The sequence below is a fragment of the Dendrobates tinctorius genome, unplaced genomic scaffold (assembly GCF_039654945.1).
Source record: "Dendrobates tinctorius isolate UK_male_01 unplaced genomic scaffold, ASM3965494v1 ptg000011l, whole genome shotgun sequence".
NCBI lineage: Eukaryota > Metazoa > Chordata > Amphibia > Anura > Dendrobatidae > Dendrobates > Dendrobates tinctorius.
In genome coordinates this window covers 51,283,262-51,304,933 of record NW_027361679.1, presented here as the reverse complement: position 1 = coordinate 51,304,933, position 21,672 = coordinate 51,283,262, and the positions used below count along the sequence as shown (strand labels likewise).

Here is a 21,672-nt window from a genome sequence, read left to right as displayed (position 1 = left end):
GAATGAAATTTGACCACTAACATGAAGTACGATATGTCACGAGAAAACAATGTCAGAATCACCGGGATCCATGGAAGCGTTCCAGAGTTATGACCTCATAAAGGTACAGTGGTCAGAATTGTAAAAATTGGCCCGGTCATGAACGTGCAAACCACCCTTGGGGGTGAAGGGGTTAAAGCATGGAGATAAACCAATCATGGCTCCTTCCTTTTCATTGCTATATTACATTGTATCCACATTTTAAAGCACCACTTCAGCCAAGCCACCTCAGACTCAAACTCCTCAATTTCCCTGACTCCGACTCTCCAGCACTGATCACTACTGAGCATGTGCATAAAGTGCAGCACAGATTCATCTCGGCTAAAAGCCCAGATCCTCAGATCATGAACAGAACAGACATTTCATAACCTTCCCAAATTCTTATGGAAACGTGTACTGTATTGTAAATTGTAAGCTCTCACGAGCAGGTTGTCTTATTTTGCTTTGTTGTATTGTCAACGCGTTACTTATGACTTGTTTTGAAACTGTTAAACTGTAAAGCGCTGCGGAATATGTTGGCGCTATATAAAGATTATTATTAGCTGCCTGAGCGTAGTAACTAACTATGGTTAGTTATAATGAAAATATATATATATTCATCTCCATTCTGAGTGTGAAGTCCCGCCCACTCCGGATAGCCACATTGACTATAATATCCCACATCATCCCGTGAGAGCCACCAGACTACTACCCCTAATATCGCACATCGTTCCATCAAAGCTACCGGACTACTACCCCTAATATCCCCCATTAGCCAGAGCCACCGAACTACTACCCCTAATATCCCACATCATCCCGACAGCCAGTCACCGGACTACTACCCTGTAAAATCCCACATCATCCCGTCAGCCTGGGGTCAGAGCCAGAGCTCTGAGTGGAACGGTCCTAACTTCCATACCAATGATCTCTTTAAGAGAGACTGGGGTCAGAATCAGCGCTGTGGGATTTACCCTAATTCCATACCGGGGATCCCTTTAAGAGGGGCCTGGGATCAGAACCAGAGCGCTGAGTGGAATTGCCCTAACTTCCATACCAATGATCCCTTTAAGAGACCTTGGGGTCAGAACCACAGCGCTGAGTGGAACGGTCCTAACTTCCATACCGGGGATTCCTTTAAGAGAGGCCTGGGGTCAGAACCACAGTGCTGAGGGATTTGCCCTGACTTCCATACCAATGATCCCTTTAAGGCTGTGTGCACACGCTGCGGATTTTGCTGCGGTTCCGCAGCGGTTTTGGCCGCTGCGGACCCGCAGCAGTTTTTGCTGCGGTGTACAGTACCATGATTCCCTATGGGAATCAAAAACCGCAATGCAGACGGTGCGGAATTTTCCGGGCGGATTATCTGCGGTTTTCAATCCGCAGAAAGAATTGACATGTCAATTCTTTCTGCGGATTCTCCTGCGGTTTGCCATCTCCTCCATTGAGGAGATGAAAAACCGCAGGGCAAAACCGCAGAGCAATCCGCAGGTAAAACCGCAGGTCTTTTGACCTGCGGTTTCACCTGCGGATTTTACAAAATCCGCGCGGATGAATCCGCACCTAATCCGCAGCGTGTGCACACAGCCTAAGAGAGCCTGGGGTCAGTACCAGAGCATTTGAAGGCAATTGCCCTGACTTCCATACCGGGATCCCTTTAAGAGAGGACTGGGGTCAGAACCAGAGCGCTGAGTGGATTTGCCCTAACTTCCATACCGGGGATCCCTTTAAGAGGGGCCTTGGGTCAAAACAAGAGCGCTGAGTGGATTTGCCCTAACATCCATACCGGGGATCCCTTTTAAGAAAGCCTGGGATCAGAACCTGAGCGCTGAGGGATTTGCCCTAACTTCCGTACAGGAGATCCCTTTAAGAAAGGCCTGGAGTCAGTACCAAAGCACTGGATGGATTTGCCCTGCCTTCCATACCGGATATCCCTTTAAGAAAGGCCTGGAGTCAGTACCAAAACGTTGAGTGGATTTGCCCTAACTTGCATACCAATGATGCACGGGAGGGGGGGATTCATTTGACATGGGCTCTGTGCTTCTGTCTGGGGGGGCAGACAATTTCTGGGAGCTTATGTTCCCGGGGATGCTAGATTTCTCCCATCATGTCAGTGTCTGCTGATGTGTTGTCAAGTGGGAAAACTTGCTCATAGCAACCAATCACAGCTCAACTTCTTTTAACCAGCTCTGGTGAAATGAGAGATGCTTAGTGATTGGTTGCAAGGAACACTGTTGCTCATAGCAACCAATCACAACTCCGCTTCTTTTGAACAGCTCTGGTGAAATGAAAGATGCTTTGTGATTGGTTGGTGATGCATGCATGCATGCATACATACATACATACATTCGGCTTTATATATAGAGACTAGCTGAAGAGCCCGGCGCTGCCCGGGCATATTAACTAACTACGGTTAGTTATAACAAATTATAGTGAAAAAAATAAAATATATATATATATGTGTGTGTGTGTGTGTGTGTATATATATGTGTGTGTATATATATATATATATATATATATATATGTATGTGTGTGTATATATGTGTGTGTGTGTGTGTGTGTATGTGTGTGTGTATATATATATATATATGTATGTGTGTGTATATATGTGTGTGTGTGTATATATATATATATATATATATATATATATATATATATATATATATATATATATATATATATATATAGCCCCATATGTGTGTGTGTGTATATATATATATATATATATAGAGCCCCACCCACTCCGCATAGCCACATTCACTATAATATCCCACATCATCTCGTCAGCCAGATCTACCGGGCTACTGCCCCTAATATCCCACATCGTCCCGTCAGCCAGGGCCACCGGACTACTACCCCCTAATATCCCACATCATCCGGTCAGCCAGAGCCACCGGACTACTACCCCCTAATATCCCACATCATCCGGTCAGCCAGAGCCACCGGACTACTACCCCCTAATATCCCACATCATCCCGTCAGCCAGAGCCACTGGACAACTGTCACTAATATCCCACATCATCCCGTCACAGCCGCCGGACTGCTACCCATAATATCCCATATCATCCCATCAGTCTGGGGTCAGAACCACAGTGCTGAGTGAAATGGTCCTAACTTCCATACTGGGGATCCCTTTAAGGGAGGCCTGGGGTCAAAACCAAAGCACAGAGTGGATTTGCCCTCACTTCCATACCGGGGATCCCCTTAAGATGGGCCTTGGGTCAGAACCAGAGCTCTGAGTGAATTTGCCCTTACTTTGCATACCAATGATCCCTTTAATAGAAATCTGGGGTCAGAATCAGAACGCTGAGGGATTTGCCCTATCTTCCATACAGGAGATCCCTTTGAGAGCCTGGGGTCAGTACCAGAGCATTTGAAGGCAATTGCCCTGACTTCCATACCAGGGATTCCTTTAAGAGAGGTCTGGGGTCAGAACCAAAGCGCTGGATGGATTTACCCTGACTTCCATACCGGAGATCCATTTAAGAAAGGCCTGGGGTCAGTACCAAAGCGCAGTGTGGATTTTCCCTGACTTCCATACCAATAATCCCTTTAAGAGACCCTGGGGTCTCTCTCTCTCCCCTTTTCCAGAGTTCTGTTCCTTTAAATTTCATACACTGGCTGCTGCGACGGATCCATCCAAAAACCGGATCCGGTGCATCAGTTTTTTGCAAATTTGCAACGGATCATTTTTTTCCCACTTTGACGGTTTGGTATGGAGGATGTGTGATGGGTATATAGGCATGGGAGGGAGGATTCATTTCTGTCATGTGCTCGCTGCTCCTTTCTGAGGGGCAGACAATGGCTCCCAGGGATGCTAGCTTTCTCCCACCATGTCAGTGTTTGCTGAGGTGTTGTCAAGTGGGAAAACTTGCTCATAGCAACCAATCACAGCTCGGCTTCTTTTAACCAGCTCTGGTAAAATGAGAGATGCTTTGTGATTGGTTGGTGATAGATATATATATATATACACACTAGATTATGGCCCGATGCGATCGCATCGGGAGGATGCGATAGCATCACACCTCTTGCCATGTTAACCCTCAACACACACTCTCACCTTTCACCATCTCCACTCACTCTTTCACTCCACATACGACCCCTTCTCTCACTCCGTCTCTCATACTCACGCCGTCATCGCCGCTGCTCCACGATCCCCGACATCTTCTTCCGCCGGCGCCATCCTGGATCCAGACGTTTTCCACGTCGGCGACATGTTCTTGCGGTGACGCCATCTTGAGTATCGCGGGATTTCGCTGACGCCATTTTGGATCCCGACGTCGTCCTTGCCGGCGACATGCTCTTGCGGCGACGCCATCTTGAGTATCGCGGGATTTCGCCTATCCAAAATAGCGTCGCCGCAGGAACATGTCGCCGGCGTGGATGCCGTCGGGATCCAAAATGGCGTCGGCGAGATTTCGCCGACGCCATTTTGGATCCCAACGTCCTCCACGCCGGCGACATGTTCTTGCGGCGACGCCATCTTGAGTATCGCGGGATTTCGCCGATCCAAAATGGCGTCGCCGCAAGAACATGTCGCCGACGTGGAGGTCGTCTGGATCCAGGATGGCTCCGGCGGAAGAAGATGTCGGGGATCGTGGATCAGCGGCGATGACGGCGTGAGTATGAGAGACGGAGTGAGAGAAAGGGTCGTATGTGGAGTGAAAGAGTGAGTGGACGTGAGTGGAGATGGTGAAAGGTGAGAGGAGTGTGTGTGTTGAGGAGTGGTGTGTTGAGGGTTAACATGGAAAGAGGTGTGCGGTGACGTCACCGGTTACAACTTGACGGAAGTTGTTACAACCGGAAGCTGCTTAGGGCATTTATTATTATAGATAATCAGCACATCCTGCATTGTACTACTGTACCCAATTTATTATATATAATCCAAATCCACGGCTCCAACTCCACAGCCAGGCCAGCTGGTCAGTATACTTACAAGATGCCATCTTCAGTGGTTACCGTTGCTGCAATTTTGTGACCACTTCTCCTGACTGACCAGAAGTCAGAGGTGTAATGATCACAAGCTTTCAATGTAGGTCTGAGACCCCGATCTGGGTGTCATAGATTTACATTGAGTTCTGACTTCCGTCTCACCCAGCAAACACTGGAGTGATCAGACAGATCACAAATTGCTGGAGACTGCCCAGAGCTGCGCTGATGAGTTGAAGAAGGCGGCTGGTATGTTACTAGGGGTAAGGAACTTGGATTAGTGACACCATTTCAGCGGTAAAAAATACTGAAGTGGTGCTTTAAGGACATGGGTGCAATGGAATATTAGAACAGTGATGCAACACCCTGGTTGGGAAACTCTGGTCTAAACCTTCTTTACTACTTTCCTCAGTTACACTGTGACAATACTGGTGTTGGGAGACTTATCAGCCATTTGATGGCTCCCAAGACTGTTTTGATTTTTTTGGCTTCTTATCCCAAGTCATGCAACATGACCCATTAATGGGTTGATATTGACTCTTAGGTTATGTTCACACATTATGTTTTTTGCTGCATGTTTTTTTTATGCAAATTTTAAGCCGCGTTTTACATTACCAGAAATCTCATGCACACACTATTTTTTTTAATTTTTTTTTTTTATGTTTTTTATCAGCTGCATTTTTGCAGACTGCAGCATGTTGCTTCTTTCGGCATTTTACCCATAGAAAGCAATGGGAAAGTGCAAAAAAGCGCAGTTATCAGGTTTTGGTGCAAAAAAACTTAAGGAAGCTGCTTCATGTTCTTTTCTTTGGGGGGCACTAAACATTATCAGAATCCACAAAAGACAACAAAACACAGCAAAACCTGCTTTTTGTAAGCAGCTTCTTTACTGCCAAGAGAGCAGGTTTTGCCTGCAGAAAAAAATGCAACGTGTGAACATAGCCTTAGGATTACAGCCTCCGACAGGTAGCACTAGAGTTCATGTCTTCTTCCTGTCTGAAGAGACTATTTGCTTTCTATGACATGCGCCAATAGTTGTGGTTAGTTATGGAACAGCGAATCCTCAACCACCGTGACACCACATTGTGTCTACATGTATTGTCTGTAGGGGACATTTCTCACTTTTGATTTCAGCTATTTTTTTTCTGCTTTATAAGAATATTGTCACATGTATGTCATAAACAGCAGGACTATAGCAACTGCTGATGTTTCCACATAATGTAAAGTTTCTTAGGGCGCTTTCAAATTGCATTTAGCACACATTCAGTGGCCCCATCGGGGCATATGTCCTAACCTGTAAAACGGGATTCGGACGTGTGCACCGATGTTGGCAGTAGGTTTATAATGGTACCGGCAAAACGAACATGTGCCATGCGTTGGTTTCAGGCATATATGCTTACTGGAGGCGGACACCCAGTCGCAGTCTACTACATCCTAGTGTTCGCCTCCAGTAGTCCCATATGCTCAAAAACGATGCACAGCTGAACACACGTTCGCTCTGCCAGCACCATTATAGTCTATAGCCCGTCGGCACACATGTCTGAATCCCATTTTTGATGAGGGTTTGGAAATATGCCCCAATGGGGCCACCAGGCATGTATTAAATGCAATGTTAAAGCACACTTATTTTTTTTACTTATATATCCCCATTGTATTCCGCAACGCTCTACAGACATTACTGCCCCCATTAGGGCTCACAATCTACGTTCCCTATCAAGTATGTCTTTTGGAGTGTGGGAGGAGTCCCATGCAAATATGAGAACATACAAACTCCTTGCAGATGTTGTCCTTGTTGGGATTTGAACCCAGGACCACAGCGCTGCAGTGCTAACCACTGAGCCTCCATGCTGCATATTTATTTGTAGTGTTCCCCCTCCTCTCCACCTCCATTATGCTTTTAATTTACATATTAAACCTTATTGAGATCACGCTTAGAGCTAGGTATGCAATCACATGCTTCCAGGTAAAGGTATAAGTTGTCTTGTATAGTTCCTAGGAGAGGAACATCTGAGCTGGAGAAAGAGGAGCACTATTCACTGGGCTGGAAGTGGCACAGCTTTGCGCTGCCCTTAAAAGGTCCAGTTATATATCTTTATGGACAGGTATATTACTGGCGTTTCCTTGAGGAGTGCAGAGTAAAGGCCCCGTCTCACATAACGAGATCGTTAGCGAGATCGCTGAAACGTCACCGATTTTGTGACGCAACAGCGATCTCGTTATGTGTGACACATAGCGGCGACCTGATCGTGCTCTAATGTCCTGTGCCATTTTTTGATCTTCTGCATCCCGCTGGCCAGCACGCATCGCTGTGTTTGACGCCGACGAGCGACCTTGTTGGCGACGCAGAACTCATTGACGCAGGTGGGAGTCGTCAGAATAGCAGCTGTGTGACAAGGTCCCAGCGACCACCGAGGTGGTTATACGGATCGTTGCTGCGTCCTTGAGTAGATCTGTCTGTTTGACAGCTTACTAGCGACCATTTAGCAATGTACCAGCGATCCTTACCAGGTCGTACCGTCGGGAAACCCTGGTGCGTCGCTTAGTGTAACGGTACCCTAAGAGGCTTGAGCAGTGGGTGGTGTCTCAGTTTAGTAGACAGGTGTAAACTTCCCTGGAGTGATTGCTTCTGCCCCTGTGAATAGTACAGTGGTACTTGTCGTCATGCTCTACCTATCTAAGGACATACCGTTGGGCAAAAGAGGGGCAGAGAGTACATGAATGGGAAAGCTAATGGAGGGATACTCAGAAATCAAAAGGCCTAGAACGTGTTATGGTAACTCCCTTCCGTATAAATTAAACCTTAGTGCCCAAATTGCCACTCTGTAGTGACTCTAAAGCAGCCCAGGTAAAAGTTATGACTAAAGTATCCACCATATGCTGACAAAGTTCTAGGTAAATTCGGCAAGAGCCTCTAACATAATCTTATTTTTCATACCGGAATTGGTGAGATCAATAATATCTACCTGAGTGAGGCTGCCATGAGATTAGTGCCCCAGCGTCCCCTCACTCCGACGCGCGTTTTGCCACCAGCTTCTTTCGGGGGTGTCAAAGATGATTGCTTCTGCCCCAGTGAATAGTACATCTTGTCATCCTGCTCGACCTATCTAAGGACATGTTCAGTATTTTACATCAGTATGTGTAAGCCAAAACCAGGAGTGGGTGAAAAATGCAGAAGTGGTGATGTGTATTTTTCCTCTGATTGTTCGACTCCTGATTTTGGCTTGCAAATACTTATGTAAAATAATGACCAAATACTGAGCGTGTAACCATGGCCTTACTCTGATGTTCCTCTCCTATAGGCTACATGGGTGACATATAGCAATTGTTGTAGTCTTTTATTTGAGTTATACTTTGAGAGTTCTCCAAAAGTGATGTTAACAGACTCTAATCTGCCATTTACCATCTACTGTCCTTATGGCCACTGGTCACGGCATAACCCAGGGGTGTCCAACATTTTTCTGTCTCCGGGCCACATTAGAAGAAGAGCTGTCTTGGATCGAACATTACGTACAAAGCAAAAAATGGTCCGTTCATAATTTTTGTGATACCTGCCACTACAGAGAAGCAAAAAAAAAAAATAATAATCCAGTGAGTATGAAGTTATCCCCTGTCTATGATCACTTCCAAACTTGAGAGAACTCCTATAAACAGGTTTCACCTTGTCGCAGCTGGGTGACTCTTGAATTGGTCAGTTTATGCACTAGTCAATGCTTGCATACATCTTGGTGCTTAGTGTTGCTGTATTCTTTTGTTTGTACCTTGTAGCAGTTTGCAACTGTTCGCACATCTTTTTTTTTTTTTTTTATGCCGGATGGGCATGATGCGGAGACTGCCGGATGGGCATGATGCGGAGACTGCCGGATGGGCATGATGCGGAGACTGCCGGATGGGCATGATGCGGAGACTGTCGGATGGGATTAAAGGACCCACGATTCATTATGCCTGGAAATCTGTCTTGGGCAGCATGAATGGCCATTCTGTGTTGCATGCTGACTGTGGGTTGGACACCCCTGGCATAATCAATTCCTCCAGTGGCACCTGGTCAAATGAATGTCAGGACAATATGGGGAAATCTGGAGCCTTGTTTGCCTTCTGGTTGTTTTCATGTACGGCAATGCATATATCTGGGCAGAAGGATTAAGACCCCCATACACATTTCAGCTGATGTGTATTTGTTTCCAGTGCCTGGGCTCATCTCGGACAACAGATTTTGGCAAAGCATAGGTGAATGCCCTATCCTTTGCGCTCGCCGGAGAAAAGCTCTGCCAAAGATGTCTGCCAGTGGCTTATTCTCTTCTCCGCATTTATTGCACTTACATGCTAGGAGTGTGCACGTGTATTGGGGGGCTCTTTGGAAAGGAATAGCTATTTGGTAAAAATCTTTCGTCCGCCCCTAGCAGACTTCAGGGAACACCCTTGATGATTTGCTTCTCACAGAGAGGTCCTTTATTGCCTTGCTGTTGTGCAGCACATATAATGAGAGCTGCTAGACCGGCCATATTGATTTTTTTTCTTAAACTACAGTCAGGCTTTTATCATTTGTAACCGTCTTCCCCTTTCTATTGATTGACAGCTCTCATCTGTCTCTCTCAATGTCTGCATCCAGGAATATTTCCGACAGCCCTCTTGGGGAACCAAATGACCTGATAAATAGTCTCCTCTTCTGTGCGTTGTGTGATGACTACTTCCCTCTCTTTTCCTGATGGTCTTTCATTGATTCTCTACTGGCAGTGTCAATGAAAGGATAAGAATAAGGCAACTGTTTTCTGCACATTAGAGAGGACATCGGGGCTCTGATATTCTCCTTCCTATACCTTGTAACTGTTGTGACAATTCTTCCGAATCCCTTTTATACTGAGATATTATCCAAATGTGAATACTGTATTTTCCTATAGTCGTAGCAGCGTTCTGCCCAAGGTTGGCGTCTTGACAGCTCGTAAGTGACACGTCCACAGCCCACAATTCTGATATGGAGACATTGGTTGCACTCACTGTAAACTGATTTGATAATTATGGTAAAAAAAAAAAAATCTAAGATTCTACAGGTTAAAAAAAAAAATTGCAGATGCATTAAATATTTCTTTATGGATAGGCAAAAAATTTAATTTAGTTTTATTTTTTTACGGTCTATCTCGAAATTTCTGGACAGTTGGCAACCCAAGTTCTGCCAGTTAATTCCTTTGAAATAAAACAGGATCTATCGTTGAGTCAAGAGTGGCCTGTCTATTTTATTCCCACTGCTCCTCTGATTATTCTGTGTGTATTTTTATTTTTTACTTGCCATACGATTCCAGAGATCTGGAACTTTTGATGTAGATCAAATTTTAATGGTCCCTACTATGTGTATATACCGTAGATGTGTGTATATATTTACAACTCAACTTGTAATATTATACTAATACTAATGTAGGGGCAGAGACCCTGATTCCAGCTTTGTATCACTTACTGGGCTGCTTGCTGTAGTTTTGATAAAATCCCTGGCGAGATCGCTGTGGCGTCACAAAATCAGCGATCTCGCTAGCGTGAGATCGCTGTGTGTGACGGGGCCTTTATGAATGTTTGACTACCTAGCAGTTTACTAGTCCTCTAATGATAAAATCAGTTTTATCACCAGAAGTTTATCAAAACTACACTACGTGGCCCAGTAAGTGATACATTACTGGAGTCAGGGTCTCTCTTCCTACATTATGCGGCTCTCAGGTTAGGTGGCAAAAACCTGGTGACAGATTTACTTCACACCTCCCTCAGATGTGCGTCTATTGAAAAATATCATTGCATTTTTTTTTCCCCCCCTAGATTGATTTGATTGTGTCGTTTTCATTTCATGTGTTCTTTTTGATATTTATATGGCAAAGTTATTACTGCTGGTAGGTAGCTGCTGCATTTTTAGTTCATCACTAGATGGTGGCCCGATTCTAACGCATCGTGTATTCTAGAATATATATGCAGTTTATTTTTGAAGATTTAATAATAATGCAATAATGCCCCCAATCCTGATATGTATGGTTCTCTCACCCCCAATCCTGATATGTATGGTTCTCTCACCCCCAATCCTGATATGTATGGTTCTCTCACCCCCAATCCTGATATGTATGGTTCTCTCACCCCCTATCCTGATATGTATGGTTCTCTCACCCCCTATCCTGGTATGCATGGTCCCCTGACCCCCAAATCCTGGATTACATGGTCCTCTCACCCCCCAATCCTGGTATGCATGGTCCTCTTACCCCTCTTTCCTGGTATGCATGGTCTTCTTACTCCCCTTTCGGGGTATGCATGGTCCCCTCACCCCCCAATCCTGGAATGCATGGTCCTCTCACCCCCCCAATCCTGGTATGCATGGTCCTCTTACCCCTCTTTCCTGGTATGCATGGTCGTCTTACTCCCCTTTCGGGGTATGCATGGTCCCCTCACCCCCCAATCCTGGAATGCATGGTCCTCTCACCCCCCCAATCCTGGTATGCATGGTCCTCTTACCCCTCTTTCCTGGTATGCATGGTCTTCTTACTCCCCTTTCGGGGTATGCATGGTCCCCTCACCCCCCAATCCTGGAATGCATGGTCCTCTCACCCCCCCAATCCTGGAATGCATGGTCCTCTCACCCCCCCAATCCTGGAATGCATGGTCCTCTCACCCCCCCAATCCTGGAATGCATGGTCCTCTCACCCCCCCAGTCCTGGTATGCATGGTCCCCTCACCCCCCAATCCTGGAATGCATGGTCCTCTCACCCCCCCAGTCCTGGTATGCATGGTCCTCTTACCCCTCTTTCCTGGTATGCATGGTCTTCTTACTCCCCTTTCGGGGTATGCATGGTCCCCTCACCCCCCAATCCTGGAATGCATGGTCCTCTCACCCCCCCAGTCCTGGTATGCATGATCCTCTCACCCCTCTTTCCTGGTGTGCATGGTCCCCTCACCCCGCTTTCCGTGTAGCCGCGACCAATCACTGCCGCGGCCCTGTACAAAAATATTAAAAAATAGAAAAAAAAAAAGTTATTCTCACCTTCCGACGGCCTCCTGTTTTCTTTCCACGCGCCCGGCCTCGCGTTCCCAGTAATGCTTTGTGGCATAGACCGCTGATGACGTCGGTCGTCTTTCTCGCTCTCGTGAGAGTGACATCATCAGCGGTCTGAGCCGCAGAGCATTACTGGGAACGCGAGGCCGGGCGCGTGGAAAGAAAACAGGAGGCCGTCGGAAGGTGAGAATAATTTTTTTTTATTTTTTTTTTTTATTCTCTTGTTTTAGAGATTAAGGCCTGCACCTGCCGCTGATTGGCCCGCGATTTCGGTTACAGACACACGATAAGGCATATATATAATTTTATTAATTTCTTGTCAATTTACAGGCAATTGAGGAATTTATTTCGGAACTGAAGAATCGCGAACAACCACAAGTGGTTACGGTGCCTCCTAACACTGCTGTGAAATTTTTAATGGCCCGGAAGTTTGATGTTTCTAGAGCAATCGATTTATTTCAAGCTTACAGGGTAAGTCCAGACTTCGAGTTATGTTTGCTTTCCTGTATTTGAGATTTTCTTTGATCTGCTGATAGTATTTGGAAAGATTTTGTATATATGGCTATTTCATGTTATTCATATTCTTGTCTTGATGAAAATACTAGTCTGCAAAATATGGTTACCTGGCTGAGGGGAAGGTTATTTGAATTGCTTAAAGGGAATCTGTCACTAGATTTTTGCAACCCTATATGACTGCAGCATGATTTAAGCATTTCCCTTACTGGGCTGCTTGCTGCAGTTTTGATAAAATCCCTGTTTTTCCTGCTTCAGATCTACTAGTTCTTTAATGCTGAGCTCTGTATAACCCCGCCCCCACAACTGATTGGCAGCTTACTGTGCACTCTACATAGACAGCTGCCAATCAGAGTGGGGGCGGGGTTATGCCTCGCTCATGAATATGGAGGACTACATGGCAGCAGGTTTACTAGTTCTCTAGTGATCTGTAAAGTGATATTTTTTTTATTTTTCAAAGCTACAGCAATCTGTCTAGTAGGTGACACAGCGCTGAAATCAGGGTCTCTGCATCATGTTGCTCTTAGATCAGGTGGCAAAATACTGGTAACACGTTTCATTTCAAAGGGGTTGTCTGTCAAGCCCACAAGCATGTCCCGCTTTTTCGTAAATGGTTAATCTTTCTACACATCCTACATATGCTGCCATCCTGGGTGGTTATGGTGTGAAAGGCATCTAGTGGCTAATGCTGTGACCCATGAATCTGATCTGGTTGGAAACTCCTCGCTATCTCAGTCCTCTCATTGCTTTCTAATTAATAATTACACCACCTCTCTGCCAGGTATCCAATTAATTTTTGCCTCCTATGATTTATGTGTAATGTAATTAGTCAGCTTTTTCCAGCCTTTCTTTATCGCAGTAACAGGCTTTGATGGCTTGAGCAATAGAGGTAAAGCCACATTCCTCGCTCATCTGCATTATCTCTGTCTTACCAGAACACAAGACTTAAAGAAGGGATCTACAACATAAACCCCGATGAAGAACCTTTACGCTCTGAGCTACTGAGTGGTAAATTTACGGTTTTAGTAAGTATTCCTGTTAGTTTAAGGCGTTGTCACTTTACAGAAGATTATATCTATAGGAGTTTAGTAAGGGTCCCGTCACACCAAACGATGCTCCAGCGATCCCGACAACGATACGACCTGGTCAGGATCGCTGGTGCCTCGCTACATGATCGCTGGTGAGCTGTCACAGGCAGATCTCAACAGTTATCAGGACCAGCGAGGACGCTGGTATCCAAGGTAAATATCGGGTAACTATGCGCGCATCGCTTAGTTACCCGCTGTGTACCTTGGATACCAGTGTGCTCGCGCTGGGAGCTGGTATCCAAGATAAATATCGGGTAACTAAGCGCGTGCGGTACTTAGTTACCCGCTGTTTACCTTGGATACCAGCTCCCAGTGCAAGTACGCAGGTATCCAAGGTACACAGTGGGTAACTAAGCGCCTCGCGTGCTTAGTTACCCGATATTTACCTTGGATACCAGCTTACAGTGCTGGGAGCCTGCTGATCGTTGGTCTCGCGCTGCCACACGCAGTGATGCGTGCTGGCCAGCGGGAGACCAACGATCAAAAAATGGCCCAGGATATTCCTGCACGATCAGCGATACCCAGTGGGGGGGTGACGGTCGCTGATAAGTGTCACACAGAGAGATCGCTGATGCGTCACAAAATCAGCGATCTCGCTATGTGTGATGGGCCCCTAAGAGTGAGTCCTCCATGATTAGTAGGACAGTCTAAAGGTCTGACTACACTACCCGACCGGCGGCAATACAAGACGACTTATTTACTGATCGAGTGTTGTTTAATGGCCTGTTTGTACAGGCTAACCCTGCATCATGAATCATTTATAGATCGTTCAATGCTCATAGGCTGCCATTGTTTTTGGCAGCACAGGTCCTGTTTAAACAATGAGCTTTTGTGCAAACCGCTGGTAATGTAAGCCCGCTTGTAGGACCAAAAGGCACAGGACCTGTGACACCTATGGGAGGCTCTGCTATGGTAGTCCTTGGACCTAGCATTAGTATTAAACCAGTTTTTCCAAGATGGTAAGTTGTCCTCTGTCCATAGTGCTCTGCTTTCTCCAGAAATCTCATGTGCAAAGAGGCGGCATGTCAAGCTTGAGCACCTCCCCTCCATTCACGCTGGGTGTACAGAAACCCATTCTCAAAATGGCTGGGGGTGCCAGAAGTCGTAATATCCCTTACGATCTACAGAATGAGCCTTTAGAGTGCTGCTTGTACGTACCTTCAGCCAGAACACACATGGCCTCTGCTGTATTTTTGGTCTCTGTTCGGTTTATATACTCTGCTGAAAACTGGCACCGCTCTATATAATTTATCCCCAAATCTGAGCAGATGTTTCGTGAAATGGAATATGTGGCCCTCTGTAACATGCTGTCACTTACCATACAAAATAGTTATATAAAGCAGAGACTGATACTGGGAAGGAAATGTGACATAATTGCAGAAATGGAATTTATTAGGTGTCAAGTTGTAACGTGATTGGACAGTGATGGAAAAGATTCTGTAAGGGAAGCAGGTCAATCTAAAATGTACAACACTTGTAACAAACGCGGGTATTTTCCTTGGCTCTGCTCAGTGTATTGGTATAGCTTGCTAATTGGAGATAAGATGTAGGGCTATACATTTCTGTCCTTAGCGTCTGATAATGACGGTGTTTGTGCTTCTCAATTACAGCCCGGAAGAGATGCAAATGGAGCAGCCTTGGCCTTGTTCACTGCTAGACTTCATAGGCCGGATGTAACCACGCATAAGGCAGTTCTCCAGGCAATTATCTACCAGCTAGATAAAGCCATTGAGAGGTAATTTATTGATGAGTGATCACTTAATTCTTTCCTTCCCATCAGAGCAAAGCAGTGTACCAGGGGAAGCTTTGCGCTAATCTATTTTAGTGAAAAATTAGTAATCCGTTTCGGGCAAATGCTTTATTGGTGTATGGAGAATATGATTTGGGATGGTATTGGTATTTCAGCGAATGACACATTATTTGCCAGCATGCGAAAGCAGATCTCCTTATATTACCTTATTGATTTTTCTCTTTACTGCCTGTTCTGTGCCAGTATTGCTTTCTGGAAGAAGGCCTGTACATTAATAACCATATGAATGAATAAGACGCTGGCAGGCACGGAAATGAAATATTATTTGGATGCAAGCTATTTCCCCAGAGCCCATTATATATTACAGATTGGATGAAATTGCTGGTCATCTGAAGCGAGTGGCCGTTTTTGACAGGTATCAAAATAATTCCTTCGGTCCAGATTTTTGCTGTTACTGGTACAACATGTAAGGGTATTCGCGTTGCGTTTTTGTCACATTTTTTCACCCCCCACACAAAATTTTGTCCCCAAAACTGAAGGATTTGCTAGTCCCAGCAAAGTGAAGGAGATTCCTGAAGTCTCATGCGCTCGTTGCTTAGTTCTTATTGCAGATTTCCATCTGCAGCATGTCAATTCTTTTAGCATTTTTGCAGATTTCATCATACTATTGAGTGGAGAAAAAGCCGCAACAAAAGCACACAAATTTTAAGCGTTTTTCCTGCCAACACATCCGTATTTGCAGCATACTCTAAAGTGCACATGCCCTAAAGTGAAGAAAAAAATTCAATGTATATATTTTGTGACTGGTTGGTACATTAGTCTATTGTTCTTGTTATTATATATATTTTTTTTTTTTTTTATAAATCCTGTTTTGTTTTTTTTTGTTTGTTTTTTTGTCGTAGGGTGGAGACACAGAGGAATGGGCTCATCTTCATTTACGACATGATTAATTCCACTTACGGGAATTTTGATTATGAGCTTTGTGTAAAGATATTGAATCTTTTAAAGGTATGTTGAGTGCCACTTTGTTTTTAATACTTGTTATCGCAGTTAACCGAGGCCAGCATACTTTGTCGCATCACATATTTTAATTTTAAAAACTGACTTAGAAATGAAAGTTTAAATCCAGCAAGAAATAGTTATCCTCACTATTTGTTTGCAGCATTTCCCTCTTGATCCTAAAAATGTCAATTTTGTAGAAATACTGCAAAAATGGGCTAACCTGCTGCTGATCGGCTCCTCCCTAGTCTGTTGGCCTGTGAAGCTTATAAATGAGACTTAGTTTTGGGTTTTTTTTGTATTTTAATTGTGGTCTAGACACAGCAGGGTTGTTTCTGCTGCAGCCAGTTGTACTGCAGCCAGACACAGACCAATAAGGAGGTGGGCATAGTTCCCAGCAGTCAACATGGCCAGAAATGAGACTAACGGTTACGCTTGATGATTTTAATTTATTTTTTAATTAAAAAAGACAATCTAGCAATATTTTTTTTGCCTGTATAATGCAGAATGGGCTATTAATATACACAAGATTTTTTAAATTATTTTATATCTGTTTTAGTTAAAGGAGTCCTCCAAGAATGTAATGAAATGGCATCTATGAACTAATTAAAACTACATCCTAGTCACATGAGAGGACAGAATGCAGACTTGGAAGACATACAACTCCTGAGACCCGTGTCCCAGAAAAGCCAGATCACACATACCTCAGTCAGCCAGGAGCAGGGCTGTGATATATATGAAAAAATAAATCCGTTGTGCTCAGCGAGAAGATTATCTCCAGCTTCTGCCTCCAGTTCATTAGGTCTGACAGCTTTATGGCAGTAGACAAAGACTTTCTGAACAATAGGATACAAATAATCATTGAGGGAGGACTGTGCTCAGAAGATATTTTTTTCTTCATGTGTATATCCGTTATCTGTCAGTTGAGACACAGGTCTCAGGAGCCATGTCTTCAATTAGCAATCCTTACTGCAAGTGACTAGGACGGGTTGCCATTAAAATATTAACACGGGGGCAATTTTATCATATTCTTCTAGAACCCCTGTAATGGCATTTCTGGATAGTTTGCCATCTTGATACCTCCTTTTACTCTGATATGGATCTCCTAATGCGGTCTACATTTCCCATGATGCCTCTGGCTTTCCAGGGGAAAAAGCAGAGCGTTATCACATTGCTCCTATCTAATGGCGGATTAATGAAATTATCCAACAGAAAACTTAACTAATTAAGTGCAGCTTAATTAGTCATCAGCAGAATGTAAAATGAAAGTTGTGTGGTGCTGGAACAAAGTGGGTGTAGTTGGTTGGGGAGCGGAGTGATTGATGTGTGATGTCCATCCCGCAGTACACAGGAAGTCCAGAGACTGACTTCCTGTCTACACATAAGAGAATCTAGTGGACTGTTGTGCAGCCTGGGAATCAGTGGCCTATAAATACATTTAAAAATATATTGATCCAGTTGATATGATAGAAATAATTACACAGCTATATGTGCAATATAACGCATTCTGGAGTGCTACGTGATGCAAGAACATCTTTTGCACACTTCCAAGTTGTCTGCAGAAATGTTTCACATATGTTATCTGAAGTGTCATGTTTGCTTGTTTTTTAATTCCCATTTACTAGAATTTATTAATTCCCATTTACTAAAATTTATGATCTGGCCTGAATAGTAAAGTGCCATAATGCCAAAGATTTCTGGCTTATAAACATAAGCATTTGCTCTGCAGTTTTCACCAGAAATCTGTAGCAATTGATACTACAGTACAAATGGAGGTGGTTTTCAAAACCCAATTTACACATGGCAGAAAAAAGTGCACTAAGTTTAATTTAGCTGTGGTTTTTCTGGTCTGCAGTTTACTCATTTTTATGTGGATTACGCCCTGTACAATGGAGTAGTGTGAATTTGGTTCCAAATCTGTAAGCATGTACATTTTTAATTGCGGAGCTCATCCTTTTGGGGGCGCTAGTTGCTCTGTGACTCCTCTTTAGCCTTTGTCACGTGCTTCACTCAAAGGAGGCTTTAGAATCATGGTTACACACATAGGCAGGTGATCAGAGTCTGTATATTGCTTATCAGCTGTATTTCATGACCTGTTGTCGAGTCACATGGAAATCTTCTGTAGGATACATATTTTATTTTTTTTTTCTTTTCTGTGTCTTCAATTTTTCATTCCTTCCTTTTGTCTCTAGGGTGCTTTTCCTGCGCGGTTAAAATGTGTTTTTATTGTATCCTCTCCTCTTTGGTTTCGAGCTCCATTTGCTGTTTTACGCCTTTTCGTCCGAGAAAAGCTGAGAGAACGGGTAGCGTATTATATATTTGTATATGTTTTGCTTTTTTGTGTTTTATTTTTTTTTACTTTTGCTTGTTGATTTTATGATTTAGTGTTTTTTTGGTTTTTTTTGTTGTTTTTTTCTGTGAGCTGTAATAACGTATTATTGTAAGCTCAATTAGTTGGTATTTTTCTACCACAGGTCCGGGTTATCTGTAAAGTAGCAGTCATTGACTGTATCTTGTAACTTTGGATGTAGATGGGATTGCCTCTTTAAATGTTTTATCCTCTTAATATATTGCAATTTTCATATTTTGTAACACTATGTACTTACAATCGCTCATTTTGCCTTTCCTCCAATCTAATTCTTCTTTTCCATTAGGTCTATGATATTACGTGATTGAAAACTGACGAGCTGAATCCTTCTACGCTCGGTGTAGAAACAGGAGGTCTATTTTCCCTGTATGAGTCATATGTCACTGCAAAAAGTTCCTCACTGTGGGAAGAGGGAGCAGCTTGTTCAGTAGGTGAAGAGGGGAATGATTTCAGCCAGGAAAAGAGAATTCCTGTTTCTACATAAAGCAGAGAATAATTTACTGGGTATTATGGCAAACTGAGCAATTGTAAGTACACAGTTCTATATTGTACGATGGATGCAATATATTAAGAGAATAAAAACTGTGATGGGAGTGCTTCTCCAAGGGAGTCAATTTTTTTCATCAATAGTTTGCATGAAAATAAGAAACTTGGTACTAAAACTTATTAGAAAAATCTGCTTCCTTCGCCTCCTGGACTGATCGTTCTCCAAATTCTAAATTAACGGATAACATCTGTCTTCAGTGAATGTGGGAGATAAAAGTTGATGTAAATGATTTTTGAGAAGAATGTGCAGCATAAAGCCTCTGGCACTTCCTCCAGCTCCATAGAATTTTAAAAGCACCAACTGTCTCCTCCAATCTCTGTAATGGGAAAATTCGTCTTCACTGAGTACAGATTTCACAGATTTTTCCCATGCATTGAAAATGAGTACATAAAGAGATATAAGTAGATTTCTCTGCCAGTTATATTACAAAGCTTCTTATTTTCATGTGCACTATTTAATTTCTAAAAAAAAACTTAAAACGGCGGTTACTTTTTTATTTGAAGCTTGTTTTTCAAGCCAAGTTATCACAAGTGCACTAAGCAAAGTGGTCATTGAAATTGGTAGACATCCATTCAGTCCATTGTTTCGATGAGTTTCCCTGTGAACTCAATAAGCTTAGGCTAATGGCCTTTTAATCCTAACCTAGAAACCTGATACTAGTTTTACTATTCAATGCCTTTCAGGAGTGACCCTGACCCTATCCTAATGTTTCCACCACAGGTGCGCACAGTAAAAGCCCACGAGTTGGTGAACCACATACCAAAGGACTCTTTACCAGAGCATTTGGGAGGAACATCTAAAATAAGTCATGTTGCTTGGATTCAGGCATGTGTTAATTCTAGACAAGGCCAAGAAAATGGAGACTGCATGGACCATCTCTTTGTGATATACTCCTCGGAGCAGAATCCCGTGAGTGATAGACTGAACTCTAATTGCACCCAGCAGAATGTGACTGATAATACCAGACTTATTCACAATCATTACCATGAAAACAGGACTAAGAATTTCGCCGAGACACACAGAGTGAGTGGCTGTGTGCACTGGAATGGTTCTGCCGTTGGCGGGAACTACGATTGTTGTGATAAGAGCTCCATTGTAAATACAAACTGTAGGAGACCACCTCCTCAATCGGAGACCCCTCCGGACACGCCATTGTATAAACAGCCTGCTGACAATCCTTCCATCCCGCCTTTACCCCAGAAATCTCGACCACTGCCTGCAGACATGGAGCAATCCTTACACATGCCTGAAGAAGGAGGAATGACGGTACTAGGTCTGGTTCAGCACGTCAAGAGGATGAAAAAGAGGGGCATTTTTCAGGAGTATGAAGAAATTAGAAAAGAGCCACCAGTCGGTGCTTTCGATGTATCAAAGTAAGTGTCAGCCTCCCGGTAAGAAGAATGTTTAAGGATTTTCAATCTGCATAGCCTTTTGGGGGCTTGTGATTTGTAGTAAGAATGCATTATATGCACATGCTACAGAAACCACCTCATTCGCATCTGTAGAACAGATTCTGCTGGACCCAGTAATCGAAGTGATACATCTTGGATTCAGCTTCTCTGTGTACACATCAGGCTGCTCTCAGATGATAAAAGCAATGACCTGCTGACAGATTGCATTTAAACTGTGGGAGCTTGCCTTTGCAGAGGTTGTCTGCTTCTCCAAAGTCCTATAAGGACCCCACTAGATATTCTCCTTCGCTAACAGGACAATAAAACATTTAGGGTGATGGTACCCTGAGGTGTTATCGTTCCCTATGCGGAGATATGCAATTGCTACTGGACACCGAGTAATGGCAAATATGGATTGTTTTAACTCCTTGCCCTACTCAAATGAACCATTTATATATTGAAGGTTACATGTTGCTGACCTTTTAAAGAAGGGTATTATGTACTGGGGTTTAGCACTTAAAGGATTTTGGATCAATATATTTACTCCCTTTCCGGGCCACCTAATCTCCATATGTGTACATTTTGAATTTTCAGTCTGCTAATCCACTTACAAATCTGCATTTTGTATCAAACTGCAGACACAGAGCAGAAATCGGATTCAGTGTGGCGTTTTTGCCACAAAACCTCTTTTAAATATATGTTGAATTTTCCAACTGCAAAATGTGGTGTGCTATCCTAGCCTGACATTCATCTTTACATTCAGAAGCTGAAATCCCTTCCTGACCTGTACAGGTGCATCAAGTTATGGTGCAGTGCCATCACTACTTCGTAATACCGTGGCAATGTACTTTAATGGCACCGGTGTAAAGGAGTCAATGTCGGGGCATTGGGACTTCAGACTTCATGATGTCTGCAGGACAGGAGGATTGCACTTTGGGTTTCATCACGTTCTACCAGGATAGACGGGTCTGGTTGTGGCTAGTCTTTTTCATTGAATTAAACATTCACCATCAGCAGATTTTCTGCATGTTATCGGGGATGTTGAGAGATGCCGAGC

At 43.7% G+C, this 21,672-nt stretch overlaps 1 protein-coding gene across 1 annotated transcript in view; it reads left to right on the top strand.

Annotated features, from left to right (window-relative positions):
- LOC141047179 (tyrosine-protein phosphatase non-receptor type 9-like) overlaps window positions 1–21,672 on the top strand; it is a 96,612-nt gene that overhangs the window by 27,574 nt on the left and 47,366 nt on the right. Inside the window, exons 2-7 of the mRNA XM_073542138.1 lie at window positions 12,290–12,430; window positions 13,408–13,497; window positions 15,171–15,295; window positions 16,213–16,318; window positions 18,502–18,612; window positions 19,945–20,597. Coding sequence (XP_073398239.1) covers window positions 12,290–12,430; window positions 13,408–13,497; window positions 15,171–15,295; window positions 16,213–16,318; window positions 18,502–18,612; window positions 19,945–20,597 — 1,226 coding nt within the window. The remainder of the gene's footprint in view (window positions 1–12,289; window positions 12,431–13,407; window positions 13,498–15,170; window positions 15,296–16,212; window positions 16,319–18,501; window positions 18,613–19,944; window positions 20,598–21,672) is intronic.